The sequence below is a fragment of the Schistocerca cancellata genome, chromosome 4 (genome assembly GCF_023864275.1).
Source record: "Schistocerca cancellata isolate TAMUIC-IGC-003103 chromosome 4, iqSchCanc2.1, whole genome shotgun sequence".
In the NCBI taxonomy this organism is placed as follows: Eukaryota; Metazoa; Arthropoda; class Insecta; order Orthoptera; family Acrididae; genus Schistocerca; species Schistocerca cancellata.
This window is the reverse complement of record NC_064629.1, coordinates 361,334,578-361,347,671: the sequence shown is the minus strand read 5'-3', so window position 1 is coordinate 361,347,671 and position 13,094 is coordinate 361,334,578. Positions and strand designations below refer to the sequence as shown.

At 36.2% G+C, this 13,094-nt stretch overlaps 1 protein-coding gene across 2 annotated transcripts in view; it reads left to right on the top strand.

Annotated features, from left to right (window-relative positions):
* The window catches only part of LOC126185182 (isocitrate dehydrogenase [NAD] subunit gamma, mitochondrial), a 127,640-nt gene that overhangs the window by 46,624 nt on the left and 67,922 nt on the right, over positions 1-13,094 (top strand). For both annotated transcript variants that reach the window (XM_049928040.1, XM_049928041.1), the window contains exon 6: positions 56-189. In XM_049928040.1, the coding sequence (XP_049783997.1) occupies positions 56-189 (134 nt within the window). The remainder of the gene's footprint in view (positions 1-55; positions 190-13,094) is intronic.

The window sequence follows — 13,094 nt, the reverse complement described above, 5'->3', positions numbered from 1 at the left end:
CTTTATATAATCTGTCTCACCTGATAGACAATCTTAATTTTACACATTTTTTCAGAGTGTTACAGGTGTAATCGAAAGTATGAAGGTAGTGACACAGGAAAATTCTGAAAGAGTGGCACGATATGCATTTGAATATGCAAAAAAGCAAGGACGAAAGAAGGTTACTACAATCCATAAGGCTAATATCATGTGAGTAAGAGTTGCCTTTTTGCTCTGTCTTCTGCTTTGTTTTTTTTTTTTTTTTAAATTCTTTACAGAGCTGTTGAAATCTTCTAAAAAAAATTCAGGAAACATCATTAGCTGTTAATAGCCCTTTATACCAAGATTATAAATGACAGGTTTTTATCACATTGTAATCGTATCTTCAAGTGAAAAAATTTGCAGGAACATATAATGTGGATCAGGAGCAAATTAATAATACAAAAAATGTGAGGTACTTAAACCAAGAAAAGACACAGTGAAATACCCACATAGTTAGTTTAACATTAGGCCAGTAAACAGCACAGTCTCCCAATGTTCGAATGGCACAAGACATTAGCGTTGCCAGTTAAAATGGGGAGTGAGTAAGCCAGGGAAAGAATATAGCCGAAAATAACTGGTTGGAGGCCATGTAATTGAACAGAGCAAGTCATGTTTGTAGACCTAAAACAGGAATTAGCATAAGAAACTCAAAAAACTGTGGGGAAACTAACTTACACTGAAATAATGGAATGATGTCTCACCAGTGCTGCAAAACCAGTGAAAAACAGCAAGGAGTCACATGTAGTGACTATGGCTGTGTGTGCAGCAGAAAGGTCATACCACCAGATGCAGGTGTATACACAGCCAACCACTGGGGAAAACTGATGTTGGGCAGTGCGCCACAAGAGGACATATGAGAAGTAGTCGAATGTGTCAATAGAGGGCTTGAAAGAGGATGTTTATAAAGCAAAGTTTGGGAGCCGTGAAATAAATTGGAATGTATAGATAAAAGAAATACAGTATAGGTAATAGAGCAACAGAACTGTTACATGTAAAATGACATTATGACAAATACTGTAAAAATTACTAAGATAAAATAATCTGAAAAATTACTTTGGTCGAACACCAATGGCGACAGGCGATGGAGAGCAGTACCACCTGTAAATAATCTGCCAGAAGAAGAAGAAGAAAAAGAAGATCAATAATGTCAAAATTATAAAATTAACTTAAAATAAGGCTCAAAGGCCCATAAAGAATACCACAATTTATTTTATCATAAATCAAGTTTATTTACTTCTGATACCTCTAATAACAATTCAAAATGCTTAGACATTGTTTTTGTATACTGGATAATAAAAGATGTTATTATAATAGGAATAAAATGAACAAATCACGAGATTCAGTTTATATATTTTTTGGAATAATGTTTCAAAATAGTGTTTTCTTATAAAAACGACTTTTTTAATTCGATACACTACATGAAGCAAACAAAATTTACTGTCTCATTCTGCAACGCATTTTTCACACAACACTGTCTTCCTGCAGTGTTTCCCACAGACGTGTTTGTGGCACTGAGAGCAGGTAACAGTTGACTTTCCCAGCTTGTTGTACTTGATCTTTTTAGATGCAGCTTCTTGGCAGCATAGGTGGCACCGTCCACGTGTTCCTGGTTCTGCTGTTGAGGATGATGGTTCTACAGAGCAGCGAGCTTCCGTTGTGTGATGCTTTCCATTGCCATTATTACTGGCTTCTGAAGTCCATACAAATTTTGTGCCCGTTTATCTACTTGAGATCTTATTAGTTCGAGACCTAAGTTAGTGATAAAAACTCTTCTGCGGTTTAGCAAATTCTTTTTCCAATTCGGAAAGTTGAGGAGGAAGAGTGAATATGCATTTATTGCTGCTATGTCAATGAGTGTGTAGAAGAGGGACAAAGGCCATCTTCTTGTTCCTCTCTTTGTGCTGTAGTGTCTTGCCATCTGGTCTATGGTGTCCACGCCTCCCTTTGTAGAATTATAAAAAAGATTTATGTTAGTCTTTTTTGAGTCTTCATTCAACACCCCTTCTGAGTGATAAGTTGAAAGCATCAACAGCAGTCGTTTTGGCTTCTCGCGGACTAGCGTTGATGCAAGAGTAACTGGTGGCCTCTGTGTCTGAGGGTCAGTATAAGCAAAGATGGAAGAGTGTAAACTGCGGCCAGTTGTAGTCTTCAGCTCTTCAGGTATGTGTCGTCTGTTAGACTGTAGGGTGCCAACAAGTGTGAGGTGAAAATCATTCCATAGAGTCTCAGCAAGCTCCACTGAAGTATAGTACCGATCTGTGGTAACATTACGGCCTGATTTTTCAATAGGTTTTATTAGTCTCTTTACAATTTCCATCGGTCCATTTGAATGCTGTGTATTTCCTGACTTGCCTGTATAGATGTCCATGCTGATCACATATTTAGTCTCAGAATTGGACAGCATTCGAATTAGAATGCCGTATTTTCCAGGTTTTTCTTTTAGAAACACCTTGAATGGACAGCGACCACGGAACAAAGACAACATCTCATCCACTGTTGTATGTAGACCAGGAATGAAATACAATGGAAGTGAAGAATTGAAGCTTTCAAAAATTTCCCTCATTGGAGCAAACTTGTCAGTCTGGCGATGAATTTCTCTTGTGTTCTTATCATCAAACCTCAATATTTTAGTCAATTCGAAAAATCGGGTCCGACTCATTGATCCATAGTACACTTGTTGGCCCTGAAGCAAAGACCATAAATCTTGGACAGGTATCTTATTGTCATGATTTGAACCCATGATTAGCAAGAGTCCTATATAACAAAATAACTCGTCTTCATCTGTGTGCTGAATACCTAGTCGAGAAGCCTCTTCATTTGAGTGTAGTTTTATTAGATTCATAATTTGAGGTGTAAAAAAGAGCTCTATAGCCTCTTTCGGAGACGCAATTCTTCCTTGTTGTCCTAGCCCCATTCTTTCTCGCACTATATTTTGTACAGAACGCCGATATTGTCGAGATGGCTTCGTAATATACTCTCGTCCACTTTTTGCAATGAATTTATCACATTCCGTATCATTATCATCTGGTGGATTGGCTTCAACCTCATCTTCATTCTCAGACGATGAATCAGTTCTAATTTCTTCCACATCATCATCCACTTCACTTTCCTCTAAATCTGATTCGTTCAAAACTTCTTCTAGCACTCTTTCAATGGAACTATCACGTAAACGATGTCTACTCATGTTGCTGGTTCAACAGCAGCAGAAACACTGAAAATAACAATGGTCCGCTTCATAATAATATGTCTGAAGGCAACAATGCCAAAATTCGTTTCATGGTAAGAATTTGAAACGAGAGACTCAACCTCGTAAATCTTTCCTTGCTATTACCAATGGGTGGGCTTCTAAGGCCCACAGAGAATTAAATCAAGTAAATGAATTTTAATTACATTTTTATTCCGAAATTCTGTAATGACTCAATAGTACATTCAATAACGAACAATTACCTTTGCTTTCAAGTTCATATATCAAAGGGTGTGGATACAACATAGAAAAACTGAGTCAGTGGGCCTACGAGGCCCCCCCGTTGGTAATGCTAGGGTTAAGTGCCTTACATTTTTTATATTGTTAATTTACTTCTGATCCACACTGTATGTTTTTGTATATTTTTTCACTTGAACATGTGATCACAATGTTACAAAAACCTGTTGTTTATAATCTTGGAATAAAGGCTTATCAATAACTAGCATGTTTTCCAGAAGTTTTTTTAGACAATTTTAACAGAATTAAAAAAAAAAAATTATGATGTGTCAACTAAGCTGTTGATACCAGCACTGTAAAATCATATGCTTCTGCTTTGTTTTAGAATGTCTAATTGTTGAAGTTTTTGAAAAAAGTTATTTTCCATTTATATTGTTAGACCAGTAAGTCATTAATCTTAAGACTCATTTGAGGTGATCCTTTTATTGATATATCCTTCAAGATAGCTTTCATCAGTTAAGTAACCAATCATCTAATATTTTACTGAAAACTATTTTTCATGCATTGCTGAAACAACAGTTAATTCAAACTGTATGAGCCCACTTAATCAATAATGTTCTTACAAAACACACAGATTCAATTACATAATATTCCCCTTGCTATTTTAACATTTTACTATACTCACTGTCATTGTGTGACCTGAAACTTGTAATTTCAGGAAGGCCTTTCTTGTATGTTCATACCAGAGTAATCTCACTAGCAAAAGATACTCAGTAATTCAGCTTGACCCTGTTTTTGTTTCTGAAACTGAAGATCAGTATTTGAAGAATGTGAGTGCCAACATCAGAGGAGTCAATATGACTGTTCGCTCATCAGACACAAGGGTGCACTGCATTAAAAATGAGCTGGTGGTTTGTCATCTGTCAATCATTGTCTTTGCAACATTTATACATTTCTGTGTTTAATTAATAATTTCATCTTTTTTTTTTTTTTTTCAATGTATGTGCTCTGTGTTCTACAAATATTTGACTTAACATCCAATTACTTTGTTTATTCTGTGGCTTTGCCATAGTTACCTTTCCATTTATGTGCCAAAACAGCAGAATGTCATTTATGTATTATTGTTCCTTCAACTACAATATACAGGAAACACACACCACAACATCCTTGTGCATTTGCTGAAGAGTTAAGTTTACACTTCATATTATTCCAATGACTGTGGACTGTATGTGCAATTTTCAGTTTTGAAGCCCTTGACCAATGGCCACATGCTGAAATGGGTTGATAGTGAACAAGTGAATGATGACATAAGGAAACATTGATTATTAAACTTTTTAAATAGTGAAAGTGTGAAAAAAAGGTTCAGTCTTCAAAACATCTGCTTTCAGGTATACACATTGCACAAGACAATTAACGGTGCAAATCAAAAATATGTTGACACCTGTACCTGATATGATAATAAGATTGCATTCACTGCATCTTAAATGAGTGCTGTTAAGTCAGATAATTACCTGTGAGAGAGGTGCCAACTGTTTTCTTCTTGGTATGCACGACATGAAGCTTCACTTCCTATACATTCTCGTAACTTTATCTTGAAATCTTAGTGAAGGAGCATGTATAGATCAGAATTATTATTAGTATTCTTTTCATAAGGATGGAATGAGATTCATAAATTTAAGCTTAATTTTATGTACAGTGAAGAAATGAACTTCATTAACTTTTGTTGAGTGAGGTGTTACAGTACTTAAGACTCTGGTATTGTATTTAGGAGAAATAAACAAACATCAGTCCATCCACCAGGATATCTGTTGTAGTGTTGGTAAATGAGGAATACACCGTGCACATTTTTTTGTAGAACCTAAAATTTCATTTTCAATTGTTTTGCACTGCATTCAATCCAATATTTAGGATTTTTGTAGATGTCTGCAAATTTTATATGTGGACTATATCATCTACAATAACTTTCCTTACAGTTTCAGTGTTTCCTTATATCACTGCTGTTGCAGGATATCCACTGTGTCAAACAGAAAGAGCCATCTATCTAAAACACATGAAACAAATTTTTGATTACTGTCTTTGAAAGAAAACTCAACCGAAAGAACAATGGCAGTCTTTTTACATCCACACTACTTTTTGTAATCCTGTAAAATCACATTGTGGATGGCAATCTTGGGATTGACTCATTCAATAATTACTTTGTTTCACCCTCTCCATTGTTAGCCAACCTTTTTAGTTATCATTAATTCAGTATGAGGGTTAATAATGAATGTTTCTTCATATTTCAAAAGTCATATTGTAAGACTTTGGTACTGGTGTATTCAAAAAACTGTATTCATTCCATAGAATGAAAAATCAGTCAAAGTTGCAAATATTTTATTTTTCATTCGATGGCTAGTTTCAGGCCAAGACCCATTTTCAAATCGACCTACAGGACAGAAAACCAAATTTACACTCATACGTAATACAGTTATTACAAAATTCTTAAACATATGCCAAAGATACAGAACACATCATTTTAAACTTACGTAACAAAGTCCAAAATGGCATTTCCGAAGATGTCAACAAAATGTGAAATGTACATTAACAGTGCATACAGATAACTGGTAGTTTATTCCTTCCTCTGTCGTAAAGAAACCTTGGGAAGGGGGTGCCCTAAATGGATATAGGAAACCTTTTTATTTATTAAATTATTCTACAACCATCAAGAATACAATAATTCATACAATTGTTTTGATTCCCTTGCTGCATTGTCAAGTCTTCGTTGTTTTCTCTACTTTGTGATGACAGTTTTAGTTATTTCTGAACAGACGTCGCTTTAACTGCCATTGTGTCCATTTATTCTGTTGCCTCTGTCTATGTCACTAATTGGCTATTCACTGAATATTTGTAAGGTTTTTTAACTAGTCATTCAACATTTAATACACAAGTATGTCCTAGATTTATTAGCATCTAAATATGTGGATTTACTGCAGACTACTTAGTGCATATTGTAGAGGAGCAACTTCAAATCTTAATAGAACCATTAAGATTACAGTTGTCTTCCTGTCCTCTTTACCCTCTGAAGCATTCCAGGAGTGCAGCAAAATGTATCCTTGAAGTAGTGTTCCTTTGCTAAAGATTTTTCTGTTAAGATGTTGGACAGCAGCCACTATTTATATAAAAAAATTGATCTTTTGCTAAACTGTGTTATTACTTGATTAATTTACTATCTAAAATTTCAAGAGTTTCACATTAGTATCATTTCCTTTTCTGTTCATTCATCTGAAATCATCTATACTTCAGCTATATCTGCAATCATACCTTGCATTCCTGCATTAAATTTTTTTTGTCTAGTTTTATTGTAGTTCAGTAACTTAAATAATAATCTACTCTGCTGAAGCTTTGGATATAATGTTAACAAACCGACTTTTTTGTGATATTGCAAAAATTATGCAATTGGATGGGTGACCATCCGGTCTGCTGAGTGCTCTTGCAAGTGTGGTGCATTCAGCCCTTGTGAGGCAAACTGAGGAGGTACTTGATTGAGGAGTAGCGGCCCCGGTCTCTTAAACTGACGTACGGCCAGGAGACTGGTGTGCTGACCACATGTGCCTACATATCTGCATCAAGTGATGCCTGTGGGCTGAGGATGACATGGTGGCTGGTCGGTACCATTGGGCCTTCCAAGGCCTGTTAGGATGGATTTTAGTTATAGTAGTATTTCTCCATTGTAAATTACCTTATCTTTCCATTACTATAATGTATTTGAATCATTTTTGACTGAGACGTTATGTAGTTGTTGACTTGAAAGACAAGAAGAGGTCTTTGATATATTGCAACTGTACTTGGGTTCATTCACTACCTATTTTTTCACGTGGCTCATCTGCAAAGGGGGTTGGTAGTGAACAGTTGCATTTGCACCCCTAATACTGGGTCATATATTGGCTAGCCTTTGAACAGCAGTGAATTCAATACACAATTATCTATACCACAACCTTGCATAAAATGAGGTACACTATACAGGTTCAGATTGAAACTTATTTATTTAAAAACACACACACACACACACACACACACACACACACACACACACACACACACACACACAACTTTGTGGCCATGCATATTAGAGTTCACAAATAAATCCGATCTGGATAAATGACATTCAGTGCAGTTTGCACACATGGTTTATTGTCTCGCATATACACACTTTCATGTTGTTCCATCACAGTTTATTCGCATACACTGGCATCAAAGCTTACACTTGTGGCACTTTGCCACTCTGAACTTGCCACCACAACAGACAACTACCAAAAGCCCCACTTTCACGCTCATATCCCCAGTCCTGAGTCGGGTCATGTGATACTACGTTAATCAAAATAATTCCTAAACATACCCACAATTCGTTTACAATTTCATCAGATTTAAATACTTAAACCTGAATACATTATATAATTTTACACACATTTATCACCACATAATTTTATAGTTCATTGCAATTAAAAAAAAAGGCACTATGCAACAGAACTATGAATGCTCATCAAAACACAAAACAAGTACTTTCATGTCCATTTTGCATTACACTATTTTCACTCAGCATTTAATACATAATTTTATTCATAAGCACGGAAAATTAAAATCAGTACTAATTTATGACATGCTATCAGATTTACATAATTAGAAATAACTCCATGTTTTGGCACAGTTTCACCCCTCTCCCTTCATTTAATGATGCCTTTGCACGAAATATGAGACATACAAATACTTATCTGGCACTACAAAGATCGAAACTGAATTGTGTATTCATAATAAAATAATGACTTAGTTTGCAGTTGTTCTAAACATCTTTATAACTTAATTCTACTATGAAACATTTTGATTGAAGTACACCAGCCGAACATATTATTTCTGCTGCTGTGCTTTAAATTTAAATTACAAACTACGTAGAAGAGCTCATTTTCACATGACTTCTATTTCAATGATTAGGTATCCAGCAAATCCAAGGACTCGCATTACAAGCACACCCTACATTATTTACTTAAGTGCAAAGTCATGTACAGTAATTATATGCAGTTATGTAACCAAGTAATTTAAACCATCTGAAACTGCTGAATGCTGCCTTCTCTTTATCAGGGAAAGATGAGTCTATAAATGTATTGACTTGTGTTTGTGCTTTTCACATTCCATCCTTTTTCGTAGCAGATATTTCCATTGCTAGCAAAGCTGCTGTCTTGCCATATTATCCCCCATTACCTTACATACCCCCACTTCATGGAGACATTACCTTAGTAATGGCAACATGAAGTAGCACCAAACACAGCCAACCTATATTACTTTTTATTTATATCACCAAAACATGTAGAACAGTGTTACAGTGGTGAGTTAATGAGTGTGAATATTGTCATCGGAAAATGTACAAACATTGTCCGACAGTGTAGCCAACCTAAATATATAATTAGATAGTCTCATATTGTGGCTGATTCGGCTGGCAAAATGCAAAGAAATTTATAATATATAAATGCCCATGTTATTCTAAATGTAGGTTGCACACTTACTGCACATTAACACTTCCACTTTTTACACAGTTGTTTCTGTAGTTGCATGAGGTTGTTGTAACTAGATCCTTGTGTTCACAGCTTTATGCATTGGAATGCAGGCTTTCCAAACTTGTCAGCCAGCAGTACTGTGCTTCCTCTCGTTAGCCAAGCCATCCTATCAAAATTTGATCAAATCCTCTTAAATCTTGCCTAGACATTCAGACCCATGTTTCCCAGGAGTCAGGCTTTCCAAACTCTTCCTGGAACATCCTGTGTTCACTGATCAGCTGTTATTGGGGTTTATACAAATGGAAAACATGCACACAAACCAAACATAAACGTGGCATAATTAAATATATTCTATTTCACCCCTCAAATGTTCCCAATCAGGAGCTCTTACATAAATAAACTCCAAATACTTGCATGAATTCCTATATCATTTTTGCACATAATATTTGGTAATATCTTGAAACCCATTCTTTTCTGCCATTTCCATGAATAACTAGATTCAATAAAAAATGGCAAATAAACTCAATAAGGTCATAAAGTTTTACATGCATCCACTTAGCCATTAGTGTTCTTTCCCTTACTTCCCTCATTAACATCTTACAATAAGCAAGTTAATTATTTCCCATATGCCTCTACAATTTGCATATTTGGTAAGTGCCCTACATGAGTACCGTATTTACTCGAATCTAAGCTGCACTTGAATCTAAGCCGCACCTGAAAAATGAGACTCGAAATCAAGGAAAAAAAAAATTTCCCGAATCTAAGCCGCACCTGAAATTTGAGACTCGAAATTCAAGGGGGAGAGAAAAGTTTTAGGTCGCACCTCCAAATCAAAACAAAGTTCGTCTAATTGTAATATGAGACACAATTTAGGTCGAAAGAAATGACGATGCAGCTACAGTAGTTTGGTTCGAGTCGTAAGCTTAGCAGTTAAAGTTTACCAGGTAGCCATTGCTACGCGTCAGGCACTCCGTCCGTATTTATACGGATATCCTTCCTTTTTCACGTGCTTCGTCTGGTTTGAATTGATTGCTTATTTTTCTTTGATCTGATAAGTGCCGTTTTCTTTGTTGTAGGTGTTTACGTCACTCTAAGCTGAAAATGCATTATTGTACTGTGTTATGTATTGTTTGTCGCATTCTAATAGTGCGTGTTTACGGCCTGTCGCCGCTCGCAGCATGGCTTGCTTTTGTGCGCGCTACCACCGCTTACAAATAAAAAATAGAGAGGAATTATCTCATTAGCAAAACATTTGTTGTTACTTATACTACTGCTTTCTTTGATAATGATCAACAAGAACCAAATAATAGACTGCGTATGATAGATGATGTTCTGAACGAAATTTTAGCGAAAATTTTTCTCAGTTTGAAAATTTTTGCATGCGCCTCTTTAGTTCATTACTTTCTGCACAGAAATTAGAGTCATCTTAGATTTAAAAATCTAGTCAGTTGCCGTGCTTCATTTCTGACTGTATCACTATTAGGCATAAGAATAATGACACAATACGCATATTCTTTCGCGTTTGCTGTTGTCTCACTCTAGTTTTGTAGTTTATTAGGCAGACAGGATTTAAATGAGATAGTAGCAAACATGAAACAATACATGGCAAAATGTTTATATTCGTATTAATCTTATGGTGAAGAGAATACTGCATGTGATTCACAATTCATAAAAGTTCCTTCTCACAGGTAGGAAAAAATTCAGAACGTAGAGTTGGCCATATTGACAAACATCCCAAACAGTCTTGCCAGTTGGATTTTCGTAGTACATTGAAATGCTGCTACATTCGACGATCAACAATACAGAATTTGTATTTACTTCGTTGGATAATGTACCAAAATGCAGTGGTCGAAACTCTGGGCGGAGGAAAAAGGCTCGTCTTCCACCCTTTTTTTTTTTTACTGACGCAGAGGTTTTGATGCCAGTATTTATCTTTGTACCTACAAAGCATGCCTGTGTAGCGCTACATATATTCGATGGCAGAAGTTAGTTGTGGTGGAACCCACCAACATTTTTCAGAACTCCCGCTTGCTTTGCACTCGATTCTAAGCCGCAGGCGGTTTCTTGGATTACAAAAACCGGAAAAAAAGTGCGGCTTAGATTCGAGTAAATACGGTATCCCAGCAACAATCCTACACCCGCACACCAGTATCAACTCCAGGTTCAACAGTTACATTAGAAATTTTAATAAAATCTCAACTATTTTTAAACAAACTATTTGCAGAGTTCTCCCTGCTTCTGTATTCTCCACACTCATTTATACAGCAATAGAGACTATATATACAGTAGGTTTCAGTTCCTGTATGACTTTTTCCAACAAGGCTTCTATCATACCCACACCAGTTGTGCAAATTCATTGCACAACAGATTCATTTAATGCAAATACATACAGTATAATGAAGTTCGTTGACCATCAAACAATGGCATTGCAACATACACAGTACACAAGTAATCCTCCAATTATAAATACGCATATATATAGCCCCCAATAATTTTTATAGCTGCATAAATAAACCTAAAATTTTTTAACTAGACACAATAGTGTACATGGGAATCTCTTGCTTCCTTACCCTTTATTCTTTCACCACATATTGTTTCAACTCCATTACATTTCTCAGTCCATATGGCTTTTTGGACACTGGATATACTAACCTATATGCATTAGGGTGTGGACAACCAGTTATCTCGAAGTGCCATGGTATAATTCAAATAACTTTTTGATAGCACCTTATCTCCCTCCTTGAACTAGGTTGTCTTATACCTTTCTCCGTGCCTCCTCTGTCTCTCATGTGCTTTCTTTAACATTTGCTGTCTGGCCAGCTGCATCTTCTCTTGACTTGTCAAGCCTTGAGATGGAGAAAAATTAATGTGTTCTGCTATTACATTGTCTGGCTTGATATCTTTCATGAGCTCATAGGGTGAAAATCCTGTTGCACAACTCTTCACTGTGTTCATTAGATCCTCGAACACAGTTACGTACTCTGCCCAAGTTCTATGCCTTTTACTGCAATATGTCCTACATAGACTACCCAGCTCCCTCATATACCTCTCAGCCAGGTCTCCCGTGGGGTGATAACACTGAAATCCTTATATGCTTTATCCCAGATCTTTGCATAAATTTCCCCCACACACTAGAAAAAAATTGTGCTCCATTATCAGACAGAACATTCTCTGGTTTTATAACATTCACAAAGTAATCTTTCTCTAGCTTGTTAATTATTTTCTGGCTAGTGACCTTTTTCAGTGGATACAGCTTTACAAACTTGGAGAATACATCAATAGCTAATAAAACATACTTCACACCCCCTCAACCTGTTGGCAGCATCTCAAACAAATCAACAGCCAGCAGTTCACCATTTCTTTTAGGAACAATATTCTGCATCTTTCCGTGTACTGCAATAGTACTGTACTTCACTTTTTGACATTTGTTACAAGGAGGCAACAGTCTCTTTACCCTCCTGGCCATGTTGTTAAAACTAACGTAGTCCTGCAGTATTTCCAAACATTTCTGAGCACCATAATGCCCATGGCTAAGGTGGATGTAATTGATTAATGTTTCCACATGCTCATCTGGAAAACATCTCTTCCACTCCTCTTTGTCCAAACTTCTTTGGCTAAATAAAATCCCCTTATAAATTCTATAATATTTAGCAATTTTTTCATATTCTTTACTTCCAAAGTTTGTTTTGATAATCTTCAAAGTTTGGTCCCCATTCTGAAGTCTCCTCATGTCCTTGCAGATGGATTTGATTTCCTTCCCTCCACCCACTCCTTTCATATACAGTATCTGTAGTTCTTTCTCGTCTCCATTGCCTTTATGTTCTTCTCCAGTGAAAGGTAACCTTGATAAGGCATCAGCCACATTGTTGTCTGTGCCTTTTACATATCTTATCTCATAGTTAAATTGCTGCAGAAACATGGCCCATCTCATGAGTCTATTATTTAACAGCTTACATTCTTGCAAATAGCTCAGGGTCTTATGGTCTGTGTAAACAATCATTTTCCTACCTTCCACATATATCCTGAACTTCCGAAATCCAAAAACTGTGGCTAAAAGTTCCTTCTCTGAGATACCATACATTAATTCGTGTTTGGACAGCATTCTGCTTGCAAAAGCGAATGTCCTG